The sequence below is a fragment of the Ochotona curzoniae genome, unplaced genomic scaffold, assembly GCF_017591425.1.
Source record: "Ochotona curzoniae isolate NIBS_2020 unplaced genomic scaffold, NIBS_Ocur_1.0 contig_2318, whole genome shotgun sequence".
NCBI classification, from domain to species: Eukaryota; Metazoa; Chordata; class Mammalia; order Lagomorpha; family Ochotonidae; genus Ochotona; species Ochotona curzoniae.
In genome coordinates this window covers 11,685,168-11,702,158 of record NW_024465419.1, presented here as the reverse complement: position 1 = coordinate 11,702,158, position 16,991 = coordinate 11,685,168, and the positions used below count along the sequence as shown (strand labels likewise).

General features: G+C 46.9%; 1 protein-coding gene and 1 non-coding gene across 3 annotated transcripts; both read left to right on the top strand.

Annotated features, from left to right (window-relative positions):
• The first annotated feature begins 14,414 nt into the window (after window positions 1-14,414).
• On the top strand, window positions 14,415-16,814 carry RPL30 (ribosomal protein L30). Of its 2 annotated transcripts, XM_040972630.1 has the most exons (5): window positions 14,415-14,493; window positions 14,595-14,648; window positions 14,787-14,932; window positions 15,938-16,068; window positions 16,721-16,814. In XM_040972630.1, the coding sequence occupies exons 2-5, from the start codon at window positions 14,628-14,630 to the stop codon at window positions 16,768-16,770; spliced, it is 348 nt and encodes a 115-aa protein (XP_040828564.1). In that variant the 5' UTR covers window positions 14,415-14,493; window positions 14,595-14,627; the 3' UTR covers window positions 16,771-16,814. The 2 variants fall into 2 exon arrangements, with proteins under 2 accessions (XP_040828564.1, XP_040828565.1); XM_040972631.1 differs by lacking the exon at window positions 14,415-14,493 and having other exon boundaries at window positions 14,587-14,648.
• LOC121151409 lies at window positions 16,418-16,549 on the top strand. The gene has a single exon (XR_005883168.1). It is a non-coding gene; the product is annotated as a small nucleolar RNA SNORA72 (small nucleolar RNA).
• Window positions 16,815-16,991: the final 177 nt, after the last annotated feature.

Genomic DNA, 16,991 nt, shown 5'->3' with positions numbered 1-16,991 from the left:
GTAACCTGTTTAACAGAGAAAGGAGCCTTGGAAGAAAGTTTTCAAAAGCTAATGGTGTTCACCCCTAGGTGACAGTAACAAAGCATGTGTTGCGGAGGGATGGGAGGTGGACTTGTCACACTGTCACATGTGACCGGGAATGGAGCTCTCAGAGAGTTCTGGAATCAGCTATGTGCAACAACCAGGCAGATGACCACCATGTGACAAATGCTCTCCACGTCCCAGGCACTAGGACGGACACAAGTACACAAGACAGTGCAGTGAGCAAAAGGAAAAACCATCATACATATTCCCTCTATAGAAGAAAAGCTTATAAAACTAACCTAAATAGGGCTGTGCCTTGGCTCAATGAATCTGCCACCCTGTGACACCAGCATCCCGTATGGGTGCCAGTTCGTGTCCCAGCTGCTCCACTTCTGATCCAGCTCCCTGCTTACACCACCAGGCTCTGAAGCTGGGAAAGCAGCAGAGGACGGCCCAAAACCTTGAGACCCTGTGTGCATGTGGGAGATCCAGAAAGAAACTCCTGGCTCCCAGCTTCAGATCAGCCCAGCTCTGGCCATTGTAGCCATTTGGGGGGTGAACCAGCAGATGGATGACCTTCTCTCTCTAACTCTCTCTGTAAATCTGTCTTTCAAATAAAAATAGTCTTTACAGAAGCTTGTGTTTAGTGGGGACTGAAACATCACCCTGTGAACATCCTGGTTGCAGCCCTAAGGTATGCTTCAGTCCAAAGAACGATTCACACATGCATGCAGGTGTCAGAAGCCTCCTCTTTTTTTTTAAGATTTATTTTATTTTTATTGGAAAGTCAGATATACAGAGAGGAGGAGAGTCAGAGAGGAAGATCTTCTGTCCAATGATTCACTCCCCAAGCAGCTGCAATAGTCAGAGCTGAGTCAATCCAAAGCTAGAAGCCAGGAGCTTCTTCCAAATCTCCTACGTGGGTATAGGGTCCTAAGGCTTTGGGCTGTCCTCCACTGCTTTCTTAGGCCACAAGCAGGGAGCTGGATGGGAAGCAGAGCCACTGGGATTAGAACCGGATCCTGGGGCATGCAAGGTAAGGACTTTGGCTGCTAGGCTACCATGCTGGATCCAGGAGCCTCCTCTTAACACCTCTGCATTTAATGAGAGGTTCAGGCCAGCACAAATGTACATGGCTCTTGGCAGAAATGCACACAAATTAGCCTCCCTCCCAATGAGCCCATCAATAATCACTATTTCTTTGATTTGCCCACCTTGGTATGTAAGCTGAAAAATCTCAGGAAGAAGTCTGCCAGAATTGAATGGGGCAGGGGTCAGACACAGCAAAGAGTACTAATGCTTGGCCCAGAGCCCTCTGTGCACTTCAGTCTGTGACATCTGCAAAATCTCCATGTTCACATTCCATCAGATCCTCCCAAGAAGCCAAAAAAAAAAAAAAAAAAAGCAGAAATTGCCCTAATGTTTACAAGTTGCTATCACAAGCAGGAGAAACTCTCAATTTAATTCCACAAGTGATCCCACTTGCAAGGAAAAGTGTCTGGGACATTTCCAGGCACTCAGCAAGGATCCACATGCGGCTGGCAGTGCCAGGTGCCACTTCGTGTTTAAATTCAGCGTTGACTTCCCCTCCCTCCCCTATCAGGAGCAGGTCTCCAGTGCACACACATGACTGGTGCTGAAAGATGCTGGAGAGGATGTGGTATCTGTAGACTAATGCCTCCCTCCCCATAAAAGCTATGTGGTTTGATTTTTTTTAAGATTCATTTTTTTTTATTTTTTTTAAAGATTTATTTATTGCAAAGTCAGATATACAGAGAGGAGGAGAGACAGAGAGGAAGATCTTCCATCCGATGATTCACTCCCCAAGTGAGCACAACGGCTGATGCTATGCCGATCCAAAGCCAGGATCCAGGAATCTCTTCTGGGTCTCCCACGCGGGTGCAGGGTCATAAGGCGTTGGGCCATCCTCGGCTGCTTTCCCAGGCCACAGCAGGGAACTATGGGCAGTGGAGATGCCAGGATACAAACTGGTGCCCATATGGGATCCCAGTACTTGAAGGGGAAAGTTTAGCCAATTGGGCCATTGCACTTGACCCCTGTAACTGTTGTATGGTTTAAATCTAACCCCAGAAAGCAAGTAACTTCTTATTTTAGTGATATGGGAATTTAGAACTGTAAGGGATATAACAGATAGTAAGAATATTAGCTTATCATTCTTTTTGCTTCTTGGTCAACACTACATCATGTATCAGAGTTCTTAGCACAAAAATTACTTGCAGAAAATTCAATAAGGCAGATCTGTGAGCACAAATCCAGCCTACAGGATACTTCCTATATTTTGACTTCAATCCATAGAGTTTTAAGGTTGCCATGGTGAATTTTAAACACTATCTTAGGGGTGGCCTTTGTGGCACAGTGGGTCAAGCTGCTCCTTGGGACATGCACAGCCCATATTGGTGTGCCTCAGATCAACTGCCTGCTTCCAGTTCAACTTGTCTCTGAAGTACATGATGGCTGCTGCACTTGGGTCTGCATCACCCCAGTGGCAGACCTGGATGGAGTTCCTGGAGCCTGGCTTTGGCCGGATGCAGTCTCCAGCACTGTGGGCTTTTGGGGAGTGAGCCAGTGAATGATGGATCTTCCACTCTCTCCCACCTCTCTTTGTCTCTCTCTCTTTCGGTCATGCTACTTTCAAGGAAATGAATTATTTTTAGGATAAATAATAAGAGGATTTCTTACGACATGAATGTTAGATACATCTCTGTTTCTTCTCTACAATTATCTATATTTATTTGAAATAACTTAAAAATTAACTGCCTTCCAATTATTCCTCGTATAAATTTGGAAGTAAATATAAGCTTCTTGTTGTGCTTTTATTAATTATAATAATGTTATTTTATTATATAACACTACTATTTATTATGTTTATGTTATATATCTCAAATCAGACTGAACCCTTATGAGTTATGTAGTCCCACTCTCTGGACACAAAAGAAATATAATAAGCGATATTTATTCTAGTCCCTCAATAAGATATATCCAACAAGTGTTATATAAATACTGTACACAGGAGCTAGCACTGTGATGTAGCACACAAAGCCTCCATTTGTGATGCCAATATGCAATATGAGCACTGGCTCAAGTCTCAGGTGCTCCCCTCCTGATCCAGTTCCCAGCTCATGTCCCCAAGAAAGCAAAGATGGTTCAAGTGTCTGGGCCCCTGCGGGAGACCCAGATGCAGCTCTTGACTCCTGGCTCCAGCCTGCCTCAGCCCCAGTTGTTTTGACCATTTAGGGAGTGAGCCAGCAGATGGAAGATTTCTCTCTGTGTCTCTCCCTCTCTTTCTGTAACTGTACCTTTAAAACAAAGTAAATAGGGCCCGGTGCGGTAGCCTATGGCTAAAGTCCTCCCCTTACATATGCCGGAATCCTATATGAGCATTCCACTTCCCTCCTGCTGTACTTCCTATCCAGCTCCCTGCTTGTGGCTTGAATCCCACCCACGTGGGAGACCCAGAGGAAGCTCTAGGCTTTGGATTGACTCAGTTCCGGCCTGTTGCGTCTACTTGGGGAGTGAGTCAGTAGATGGAGGATCTTTCTGTCTCTTCTCTCTGTAGATCTGACTTTCCAATGAAGATAGATAAATCTTTTAAAAATAAACAAACAAATAATCCCCCTTTTAAAGTGTTGTATATAATATATAATACAGATGTATATGTATATTAACATGTTAAACAGAGGTTAATATAGTAGTTCCTATTCAATAATAAACATTACACAAATATTACATATATCATAATATGTAAATATAATAAAATAATATATGATAAAATATAGATGATACAATGTGCATAATTTAGGGCTTATAATAAATACTGTTTCTTTTGTTGTTTGTATAGTGTGTTAACACATTTAATGGGGATTCAAAAGGACCGGAGGAAAAAAAAGACTCCAATCTATTCAGCACAAGCTGGTTTGATCACATACATTCAAAGCACAGTGGTGCCCGTTCGGAGCCCCATGACCTCGGGAAAATGCCTTCTCTCTGTTGGATTAGATAACCACTATCCTTAGTTATAGCCCTGCTATCAGGATTACATGAGAAATTCATTCAACAATCACTGAGAACCCATTCTGTGCAAACGCAGCTAGGCACTGGGGCACAGTGAGTACACGCAGGGACAGGTCACATGCACGCATGCTTGGGGCACGGTACACGGTGAATTATTTATTGGGCCTCCAAGATCACGGAGTTGAAATGTTGATGAATGCATAACAGTATCCAATGACAAGAGTGTATTGTCTATCAAAGATCAGATGCTAAGTTCATCTGTCGATTGAATCTGCGTGTTGAGCAGTGTTGATGCCGCGTATGAATTCATTCCCCAACACATGAAACTTTGTGGTCAGATGCTTTCACCTTTCTTCTAAGACAGCATCCATGAAGACAGGACAATAGTAAAAACAAGAATAAAAAAATGAAATAGTGTAATGTATATGAATATCTTTCCAAACAAAGCTCTTCGTTATTTCCTAACAGGATTATGAACCCTATTCCACCATTCCTATTTGAGGAAGTATCATTCTTTGAATCTTTTTACCAATTTAAAAATCTACAGTGGAGGGCCTGGCACAGAGGCCTATTGGCTAAAGTCCTTGCCTTGAACACACCGGCATTCCATATTGGCACCGGTTCTAATCCCAGCAGCTCCACTTCCCGTCCAGCTCCCTGTTTGTGGCCTGGGGAAGCAGTCGAGGACAGCCCAATGCCTTGGGACCCTGCGCCCACTTGGGAGACCTGGAGGAGGTTCCTGGCTCCTGGCTTCAGATTGGCAGCAGCCATTGTGGTCACTTGAGGAGTGAATCATCAGACAGAAGATCTTCCTCTCTGTCTCTCCTCCTCTCTGTATTTCTGCCTTTCCAATAAAAATAAATAAATCTTTTACAAAAAAATCTACAGTGGAGACTGGCACTGTGGTGCAGCACGTTAAAGCATGACCTGTGATACCAGTATTCCATCTGGGCATTGGCTTAAGTCCTATCTGACTTCTCCCAACACTCCCGGGAAGGCAATGGAAGATGGTCCATGTCCTCGGGTCCCTGTTATCCATGTGGGAGACCTGGATGGAGTTCCAGGCTCCTGGCCAAGCCCTGGCCATTGCAACCATTTGGGGAAGTGAATCAATCAAAGGAAATTTCTCTTTCTGTAATTCTGTATTTCAAACAAATAAATCTTTTAATTTACAGTGATGCGTTAGTGTTCTCTCCCTTACCTAAGATGCTTCTCCCCAAGATAAGGCAGGGAACAAGAGAAGCTGGAGTGAGATGGTGCAGCCTCCCAAAGCATGCATTTTTCCTGGGATTTTTTCCTATTGAAACTAGTAAGGATTTCCTCTGGAGGAGAATGCAAAAATGTACCTGACTCCCTAAAATAAAACACAAAAGCACAAAGAACCTGACCCTCACATAGGCCTCTTTGGAGCCCAGAGCGACCTAAGGGCTGTGCTTTCTTAGGAAATAAGTTAATGAGCATCCCCAAAGGGGATTTTTCCATCTGTCCACACTGTGGTCATTGATAGGAGTTTGAAATTCTTTTTTGGGCCCGGCGCGTAGCCTAGCGGCTAAAGTCCTCACCTTGAATGCGCCTGGGATCCCATGTGGGCACCAGTTCTAATCCCAGCAGTCCTGCTTCCCTTCCAGCTCCCTGCCTGTGACCTGGGAAAGCAGTCAAGGACAGCCCAAAGCTTTGGGACCCTGCACCCGCGTGGGAGACCCAGAAGAAGTTTCTGGATCCTGGATCCTGGCTTCGGATCGGCATAGCATCGGTGAATCATCGGATGGAAGATCTTCCTCTCTGTCTCTCCTCCTCTCTGTATATCTGACTTTGCAATAAATAAATCTTTTAAAAATAAATAAATAAAAAGAAAAAAAAAAGAAATTCTTTTTCCACGGGGTTTTAACTTTCTGCCTGCTTCCTAACTGCATCTTGCTTTCTTTTAGCTTTTGAAGCTAGAAATAACTGGATCTGATACCACCAACGCTATCAACACTACGTGTAGTTCTGACTGTGATGTGGTGGCTGAGCTTGGCAACGGCCTTCATGACAATCCTGTGCCACGATACCAGCCAGGATGATGGTTCCGTGACTGCAGTAACAGATGCCAAGAGAAAATCTTGGAAACGGAACTGCTTGGAGTGTGAGTCCCTCCTAAAAGCTTTGAAGAAAACTGTCAGCTAGCTCCAAGGGACTCCACCTTCCGAGCCCTACCCACAGTCTGAGAGGTGGAGCAGTGCAGCCCAACCTTTCAGTAATTCACACATTTGCCTTCATTCTTTCCCCAGGTTCTTAGCGCTGTCAGAAACGGTCCTGATGGTGCGTTTATACACGTTTGCTGTGTCTCTTCCACCATCTTCTCCCTAAGTTGGGTCTCTCAGGCAATCAATCGCCTGGCCCGTTTACCTTGTAAAGATTCAGCGGTGACCACCTTGTATCACATACACTTTTGTCAGGAAATATTTAATCGGAGGATGAGGCAAGTGCAAACGACCCCTTCCAAATGCAGGAGCCTAGGTAAGGACCAAATGCTCGCCTCTGATATCATCCCGTGTCATCTTTCAAGGCTGACGGCTGGTGGGTGGGAGAAGGGGACTTTCCTTGTCTTGTGTAATGCACGGGCTGACTGACACCGGAACCCTGCGATTCTGTCAGCGGCAGTCCCAGCAGGGGCGCACACCTGCCGGGCAGAATGGGCCCAGGTCGTACCTTTCGGACCTTCCCGGGACCCCCTGCTCACCGCTGCGGGATCTGCTGCTGTCGCTGGTCTTGTTGAGGGCGCTGCTGGAACAGCCCATCGCGGAACACAGCCTCCTGTCGCTGTCCGGCGAGACGCACCCGGTGCCTTCCAAGTTCCCCCAACTCCAGCAGCGCAGAGATGGCGCGTCAAGAAAGCGAGCAGTGAAGCAGAGGGCGGCGGTGGAGCCTGAGGCAGAGCAGAAGAGATGAGCAGGCTGAGGTGGGTCAAGGAAGTGGGAGAGTGGAGGCGGTGGCAGCTGCAGAGAGGAAAGGACCAGGGGACAAGGGCGGGGCGTGGCCGCAGCAAGGGGACAACCCATCAACAGCGGCCAAATAGCGCGGAGCGCAGGAGAGCCGGCCAACGGCTGCTGGGTGGGCCAGAAGTGACAAGGCTTTACAACCACCGCGTGGCTGCCACCAGGGCTGTTTGCCCAATTCCTTGCTTTTCCTACCTTCCCGTCCTGGAGTTTACTTGCCAAGCCTCCCTGCTGTTGGCTTTCATCTGAAATCCTTTCCATTTTTTTTTTCTTAAGAGAATATCCTGTGTCCACACCGTGGACCTTCTGGGGTGGCTCTACTTGCTCTAATGCGCGTCCTGGGAGACAGCGATGACGGCTGGTGTAGCTGACCCCTGCAGTCCATGTAGGAAGCGTGGATGGATTTCCCAGCTCCTGTCTTCAGCATGGCTGAGCCCTGCTGTTTAGGTACTTACCTGGGGACTGAACTAGCAAATGGGAACCTTCTTCCTGACTCTCAGATAAATATCAGTTACCTGGGGCTGCCATTTCAAAGCAGATGTGGTGACTTGAACAGCAGCAATAGCTTATTTCCTCACAGTTCTGGGGGTTTGAAGTTCAAAATCAAGGTGGCAGCCCAGGGGACATTTCCTGAGGGTTCTCTCCTGGGCTCCGTGGTGTCTTCTGTGGATCTCCCCTTACAGAGACACCAGTCGCAGTGGACGAAGGCGCACTCGTGCAATCTGACCTCACGTTGGGCACCCCTCTAAAAGCTGTATTTCTAACATGGTCACATTTAGAGGTACTGGGGACCAGGATTTCCACACACAGAAGCTGAAGGAGACACAAATCAGCCCTTACACTGTCCTCATCTATTTGACACTCAGAATTCCTAAACTGTGGCTGCTGTCCTTACAGCCATCATGAATAGCACACAGCTCTGGGCTCCACCACGTGGAGGGTCCAGGAGGGTCCTCTCTCCCTTTTTCCCCTTATGTCCCTTGTTCCCACTCTTGCTACTGGTCCCCTTCTGCCTTGCTCTCTCTCTCTCCTTGGGACTTCCAGGGTCTTAGGCACATGACCATCAGTTCCTACACAGGATCTCCCCTCCGCCAAAAAAAAACAGAGCTTAGCTCCATTCTTCCCAAAAAAAGACACAACAATTCAGATTATTTAGCAGTAGTATATAACTCGGCGTCAATGTGGTCACATGGCAAGCTACTCCTCTACCCATGGTGCTTGCATATCATATGGGCACCAGTTAAGTCCCAGGGGGTTCCATTTTGTTGTTGTTGTTAAGATTTATTTATTTTTATTGCAAGTCAGACATACAGAGAAGAGACACAGAGGAAGATCTTCCGTCCAATGATTCACTCCCCAAGTGACCACAACGGCCAGTGCTGAGCCAATCCAAAGCAAGGAGCCAAGAAGCTCCTCCATCCAGGTCTCCCACATGGGTGCAGGGTCCCAAGGCCCTGGTCCATCCTTGACTACTTTCCTAGGCCACAAGCAGAGAGTTGGATGGGAAATGGAGCTGACAGGATTAGAACCGGCACCCATATGGGATGCTGGCACATTCAAGCCGAGGACTTTAGCTGCTAGGCCATTGCTCCAGGCACAAGCTCCACTTTTAATCCAGCTCTCTGCTAAGGCCTGGGAAGGTAGCAGAGGATAGCCCAAGTCCTTGGGGTCCTGTACCTGTGTGGGAGACACAGATGAAGCTCCTGATTCCTGGCTTCAGATCAGCCCAGTTGTGGCTATAGTAGCCATTTTGGGTGTTAACCAATGGATAGAAGAAAATCTCTCTTTCTCCGTTTCTCCCTCTCTCTGTAACTCGGGCTTCCAATTAAAACAAATATTTTTTTTTATTGGAAAGACAGATATACAGAGAGGAGAGACAGAGAGGAAGATCTTCTGTCTGATGATTCACTCCCCAAGTGAGCGCAACGGCCGATGCTATGCTGGTTGGAAGCCAGGAGCCTCTTCCAGGTCTCCCACACGGGCACAGGGTCCCAAAGCTTTGGGCTGTCCTCGACTGCTTTCCCAGGCCACAGGCAGGGAGCTGGAAGGGAAGTGGGGCTGCCGGGATTAGAACTGGTGCCCATATGGGATCTCAGGTGTGCAAGGTGGGAACCTTAACCACTGCGCCACCGCACTGGGCCCAAAACAAATAATTTTTTTAAAAATAAAAGAATACGTAATTTAAAACTCTCTGAATCTTAATGCTTTTATTCTAAACCAGGGCTCACTGAGCTCAGCTTTCCTTTCCCTGTTAATTATCTTTGAGGAGCCATTTGCACTGTCTCACCTTTCTTCAGGGATAATCAGGGATGCCTTCTAATTTCTTCAGAGGAAGCATTTTGTCATCAGTTAAACGATAATATGAAGGAACTTGTGGATGTCAGCATGGTTTTCCAATGTTTCATCATTGGGCTCAGGAAGAACAGGCTAAAGGAAAAGGGAGAGAAAGTAGAAATAGTTCCACACCACGTTCTTCCCCTTACCGGGGTTCACCTGGCCAGTTGGCCACCAGAAGCAAGACCAACTCCAAGACTCCAGACTGGTACCTTGCTTTGAGGGAACCCATCAGCCACTTCCTGTGGCTAATGACCGGTCTTCCTGGGTGCCACAGGCCCACTGGATTACATCTGCTTCTGCTGCCCAGTGTGCCTCAGCCAGCATCCTCCATTGTTAGACGCATCCTCAACACCTTACATTCATTATTGTGTCAGCAAGTAACTCAGTTTACTGTGAGTTGAGGAAGGCAACAGGTGAATTTTCGTGGGATTTGCTGATCTTTCACATTCAGAAAATGGCTGAGACATCAGTTATGGCACCAGCCACCACCACGTGCTGTGGTTTTTCACAGTGTGTTCTGACAGCAAACTATGAATCAGCGCTGCCTCTTCCCATGCACAGGATCCACAGCTCTGGGTCATGCTCCCCTGGCTTATAATCTATTTGAAGAACTATAAACTAAATTCACTTTTGCTTTAGCCATGCTAGTTTGTTGCTTACAAGTCTGTGGAGTGATACACAAGGTTTGCATTAGCTCCTTTCTTCCTGACCATTCTCCTAATTACCCGTCCTGTCTTATGGCTTCAGGCACATTGGATGATCACTGGATAATGCCTGATCAGTACTTTTAGAAAGTATGTTTTATTTATTTACTTACTTAGTTGCCTACTTACTTTACTTTAAATGTAAAGCAACGAAGAAAGAGAGAGGGAGAAATACGCATACACACAGAGAAGCTTCACCTGAAAGTTCATTTCCCCAAATGGTTGCAGCGGTCAGGGCTTGGCCCGGCTGAAACCAGGAGCTTCACCCTAAGCTTTGGGAGGGACACAAACATTTAAACCATAGTATATACAATAAAAAGTGACTCAGGAAAGTCACTTCAAGTGCTTCTATCATTCATCTCCTACAATGGGAGTAATACTTATCCTGATTACTTTGGAGGAAAGTAAATACAAAATACTATGGAAGTATACAGCCGGGTGCTGGCAGCATGACTCAACAGGCTAATCCTCCACCTTCAATGCCAGCATCCCCATGGGCACTGGTTCATGATCCTGCTGCTCCACTTCCCATCTAGCTCCCTGGTTATGGCCTGGAAAAACAGTGGAGAAAGGCCCAAATACTTGGGACCCTGCACCTGTGAGGGAGACCTAGAAGAAACTCCAGCTCTTGTCTTCAGATAAGGTGGTTGCAGCCAACTGGGGAGTTAACTAGCAGATGGAAGATCCTTCCCTTGTTATCTCTGTCTCTCCTCTCTGTAAATCTGTCTTTTGAATAAAAATAAATAGATCTTAGAAGGAGAGAGAGAGAAGGAAAGAAAAAAAGAAAAAGAAAGGGCCCAGCACAGTAGCCTAGCGGCTAAAGTCCTTACCTTGCACATATCTGGATCCCATATTGGCGCCGGTTCATATCACAATGGACCCACTTCCTATCCAGCTATTTGCTTGCGGCTTGGGAAAGCAGTCAAGGATGGCCCAAAGCCTTGGAACCCTGCACCCACGTGGGAGACCCGAAAGAGGCTCCAGGCTCCTGGCTTCGGATCAGCTCAGCTCTGGCCATTGAGGCTACTTGGGTAGTGAATTAACAGATGGAAGATCTTCCTCTGTGTTTCTCCTCCTCTATATATTTGGCTTTGCTATAAAAATAAATGAATAAATAAATAAATATATATATATAATATATATATTTTTATATATATAAAAATATATATATATAAAAAATACAGTGCATAGCCAGGTATTTGAATTGCTTAATTTTTTTAAAGTTATTTGTCTTACAAATAATGTTGAGAGAGAGAGAAATTTTCCGTTGATATCTGATACTTTATTCCACAAATGGTTGCAGCAGCCAGGACTGGCCAGGGTAACACTAGGAGCCTTGAAATACATTTGTGTCTCCCATGTGGGTGAAGAGCCATCTTCCACTGCTGTCTCAGGCACACTAGCAGAGAGCTGGACAAGCAGTGGCCCACCCAGGACTCACACCAGCACTCATACAGAAGGTCAGCATCTCAGGTGGTAGCTTAGCTTGCTGTGCCACAATGTCGGCTTCAGTGTCTAAGTTAGCATACGCCTCAGCACCAATCTAACTCAGTCTTTAGGTTTCCACTTCTGATGTTAGTTTTCATAAGAATCACCCAAAATGCCTATTAAACTCAGGTTCCTAGGTCTCACATCCAGAGATATCTTCCATAGGCCTGGAAGAGGTGAAAACGCCAGAACTCCAAGATATTACTTTTTATTAGTCTTTCCTATAATGTTTATTTTCATTTTATTTGAAAAGCAGCAAAAAGCAGAGACGGGGAGATGGAGAGATATGCTATCTGCTTGTTTACTCCCCTGTAACAGTCAGGCCTGCGTTGGGTTAAAGCCAAGAGACCAGAATTCTGTTTTGGACTCCCATGTGGCTGGCAGGGCCCTGAGCATCTGAGCCATTACCTGCTGATTCTTGAGATGTACGAAGCTACATTATAGAGGGGGAATAAACCGTAAATTTGCTTTCTTCAATATGTGATCCAAGTGAAACAGCATCTTTTAAAAGATTTATCTTAAATATTCACTTGAAACAGTTACACAGAGAAGTCTTCTGTCTGCTGGTTCACTTCCCAAATGGCCACAACAATTGGAGCGGGCCAGGCCAAAACCAGGACCAGGAGCTTCTTCCAGGTTTCCTACATGGGTTTCAGGGGCTAAGTGCTTGGGCCATCTTCTGCTGCTTTCCCAGATGCATTAGGAAGAAACTGGATCAAATGTGAATCAGCCAGGTCTCCAACTGGAGCCCATACGGAATGCCAGCGCTACAAGTGGGGCAGGGGAGGGTGGTGGTGAGTGCACCACAGCCCCACAAGTGGCATCCTACCCCCTGCACGAAACACTGGCTAGGATGGAATGAATGAGACAACCTGCTTTTTTAGATTTAGTTTTTATTGAAAAGTCAGATCTTTAGAGAGGAGAAGAGACAGAAAGGAAATCTTTCGTCTGCTGATTCACTCCCCAAGCAGCAGCAACGGCTGGAGCTGAGCCACACTGAAACTAGGAGCCAGGAGCCTCTTCCAGGTCTCCCACAGGGGTGCAGGGTCCCAAGGCTTTGAGCCATCCATGTCTGCTTTCCCAGGCCACAAGCAGGGAGCTGGATGGGAAGTGGGTCCATTGTGATATGAACTGGCGCCTATATGGGATCCTGGCACATTCAAGGTGAGGACTTCAGCCACTAGGCTATTGTGTTGGGCCTGACAGTTTGGTTTTTAATAAAAGGTTGGCAACCATGTATGAAGTATGGGTCAGGAAAGGAAAGCAGCACAGGATCAGAAGTAGAGAGGCTGTGTTTCTGTCTTCTATCAGGGAGCAGTTTTACTCTCTCACATCTGTTCTTTCTTTTCTTCCTTTCCTTACCTTTGTTCCTTTCAATAAGCATTTATTTATTTACTTGAAAGTCAGGATCACAGAAACAGGCATCTTTCATCCACTGGTTCACTCCCCAAATGACTGTTACAGCCAGAGCTGGACTGGTCCAACGTTAGGAGCCAGGAGCCTCTTCTGGAGCTTCCTCGTGGATGCAGGGGCTCCAGGAGTAGGGCCATTCTCCACTGCTTTCTCAGGCCTTAGCAGGGAGCCGGATCAGACGTGGAGCAGCTGGGACTCAAAGGAGTACACTATGGGATGCCAGTGGCACAGGCACAAGATTAGCCTGCTGCACCACTGTACCAGCTTCATGTGTTTTCTTTAAATCAGACAATCTGTGTTGGAGTTGTGGCATCACAGGCTCAGGTGCCACTCCCAACACGGGCATTCCCAGAGGACTAAGTCAATCCTGGCTGCTCCACTCTTGACCCAACTGCTAGCTAACATGCCAGAGAAAGCAGCAATTACTTTGAGCCCCTGCCACACACATGGGAGAACAGGATGGAATTCCTGGCTCCTGACTTCAGCCTGTCCCAGCACTGGCTGTCTCAGCCATTTGTGGAGTGAGTCAGTGAATGGAAGGCATCTTTTCAAATATAAATAAATCTTACACTAAAAAAAATCCAAAGGACTGGTTACTTGTTAGCTCTAAAATTACCTAGGAAAACAAAGTCAGAACTTAATGTGTTTATAGAACTATACAGAACTAGATTATAGAGGGCAGATATACAGGATTTGTACAATGTTAAATAATTTGTGCCTAAATGTTAAATTGCTATTACAATTTTACTTTAAAGTGAGGCAAGCAGTTGAATAAACTTTGCAGAGTCTTAAACCACAGGTCTGAGTTCTGGTCCAGAAATATACCAGACATGAATATCTGTCAATATAGCACAGTTCGTGGCTCAGGACAGATTTATTGCTAAAGTGGAATCCTCCCAGAGTCCAGGCACCTCCTGGCCTAGCGAAGTAGCAGGCAGTTTTCTTCACACAAAGGAACCTCATACTGCCCAACAATAACATTTTACCCACACTCTAAGAGACCCGGCCCCAGCTAACGCTCTTTAAAGTCTTGTTTACTTGAGAGGCGGATATATATATATATGAAATAGTTTCCCCAAATGCTCGCTTCTGCCAGGGAAGAGAGCAGCTGGGCGCTCCATCTGGGTCTCCCCTGTGGGTGGCAGGGTTCTCAGTACTTGGTCCCTCCAAGCGGGACTCAACCCCAGTACCCCGAGAGCCAACGGAAGCGTCCCAGCCGGGGCGCTGATCGTCACGGACATTTACACTAAGGTCCAACGTTCACAGCAAACACGCAGTCCGCCTTTACAGGTTCATGCTAATAATACTGCGGCAGAAAGGGAAACTCAACTCACACTGACACGCGGAAAACCAAAACGCCGCGGTCACCATGGTAACTACCGGCCTCCGCAGCCGCCAGGAGCGGCGCCCCGCCTCTAGTCCCGCCCCTTCCGCTTCCGGCGCGGCCGTGAAGAGCGTTGCACTGTGGGAGTTCCTTCCTTTCTCGCTCCTCCCCGCCATCTTGACGGGCGCGCTAGGTGAGTGGGCTCTGCGGGGCCGGGGCTTGGGGCAGGATGGGCAGTCCTGCGCGCGGCCGTTCGTGGCTGCGGATCGCCAACGTGGCCTCCGTATGTTGTAGGTTGGAGGTCCGTCCCGCACCTCAGGCAGGAAGATGGTGGCCGCCAAGAAGACGGTGAGTGAGGCGGCGCGCCGGGGCCGGAGGGCGCTTCACGTGGGGCGGAGTGGGGGGTCTCGGGGGTCGGCGGGAGCGTCGGGACCCTCGCCCGCCGAGATGGCAGAGCTCTGAGGGCCCGTGTTCCCGACTTTGTAGAAAAAATCGCTGGAGTCCATCAACTCGCGGCTCCAGCTGGTGATGAAGAGCGGAAAATACGTGCTGGGCTACAAGCAGTCCCTGAAGATGATCCGACAGGGCAAGGCGAAGCTCGTCATCCTCGCCAACAACTGCCCGGCCTTGAGGTGACTGGGAGGGAGTCCCCGGAACACCCCACGTGCAGGGATGCAGGCTGCGGCCTGCCTGAAACGTGCCTAGGTGCTAGAGATGCCGAATAACGTAGGAAAAGCTAAGTCGGGCTGGGCAGCCTGTCCTAGGATCACCTGCTTCGCTCCCCGCGCTCCGTTCTCCGAGCCAAGGTTCATGCATGAGTCGGAGGTTTGGGGATTGTAAATATACCAGACCTGGACCTTGCGGAACACAGCGCCAGTGGTAGGTCTCCCACACTCAATTCCCTGTAGTGATACATGCCTCGCAACAATTTCCTATAGGGTGTCTGTCATTACTGACCAAATCCTAGAATGTTCTGCATCCTATCGTATGGCTTGATCTTAGTCTAAATCATTTTTTTAAAATCCTGCCTTAGAATAGTGGTTTTTCATTTTGAGTGCAAAGAAATCCCATTGGGGATTTTGCCGAATTGTACATTATTTTCTTTGCATCCTGCCCAGGGCCTGAGGTGCATTTGTAATGAGCCCATTGTACTGCTGCTGTTTTTTAAGATTTATTTTTATTGGAAAGGTAGATTTACAGAGAAAAAAAAAAAAAAAAACCTGCCTGCTGGTTCACTCCCCAAATGGCTGCCACGGCCAGTTATGCCATTCCGAAGCCAGGAATCTCTTTTGGGTCTCCCACATGGATGTGCAGGGTCTCAAGGCTTTGGGCCGTCCTCCACTGCTTTCCCAGGCCTCAGGCAGGAAGCTTAGCTGGGAAGTAGAGCAGCTGGGACCCCAGCCTCGCAAGGCAAGGACTTTAACCACTAGGCCACTGTGCCAGGCCCCAGATGCTGTCTTCACCATAGCGCGTATTATTTGCTGGTTACTGTCACTTCTATCCAAGTGAAGGTTGGCTTATATCGGTTATCTAAGAGTCATAATAGTTGGGTTTCGAAGGCCTCCCCAAGCATTACACAGTCTGTCAGTCACCTGGTAGAACATTTGTTTATTTGCAATTTTCTTTTGTTTCCAAAGGAAATCTGAAATAGAGTATTACGCCATGTTGGCCAAAACTGGTGTCCATCACTACAGTGGCAATAACATAGAGTTGGGCACAGCGTGTGGAAAGTACTACAGAGTGTGCACGCTCTCCATCATTGACCCAGGTATGCTTTTACAGCAGTCGTTTTCTCCCCTTTTTAATGGACTGCAGATGTCCCTGTTAACGCAGCGTCCAGATGGCGAGCATCACCTGCAGTTTGAGTTAACAGGGAACTGAAAGCCGTATGGTATAGTTAACTTTGTTTTGAATGAATACATTTTTATGTTGAGGTTATGAAACACGTAAGAAATAACAGCTGGGTGAAAGGTAAAGGGGATAGTAATTAGGTAAAATAGAGGAAAGCGATCTTTATTTGCTGCCCAAAAATAAACAGGTAAAATAGGTTGGGAAAAGGGTGCGGACAGCTACTTTCTGTTTTGAGTTTAATGAGAATTGAGTTAATCCATATAATGGTGCGAATATTCTCGCTGTTCTGATTTTGTGATAATCAGGGCAGGCTAAACATTCGCTATATTAAGACCACGCATGTGTCCCCAGACCTAGTTCTCTCCCTATGTCTGGTCTTAGAAATGCTGGTGATAACAGTTCTCATTGGTGTGTGGTCACGGGTGATGGCTGGTTGTGGGCTCTGATGAGAAATGGCAGGATAGCTAGTGGAAGCTGTCTCAGATAACAATTTGCAGACTTTGCTAGAAAATTCATAACCAAAGAATAGCGTCTATGACTCTCAGTAATCACTGTTTTTTATTTTCTAGGTGACTCTGATATTATTAGAAGCATGCCAGAACAGACTGGTGAAAAGTAAATCCTGAAATTTTTCCTTTAATAAAAACAGAGCTTGTGTTAAAACGTTGTGTCCATGTCGGTTGTTTTTTCTAGATTTTGTTTCACACACTTTACTGAGGTAGGGTTAGAGAGGGTGAGGACTTACTTATCCCACTTCGTGTTTGTTTTCTGAGGGGAGTTTATTTTTAATGTTAGATGTTGACAAAATTTGATCTTCCTAAGTCCAGTCTTAGGACGTTT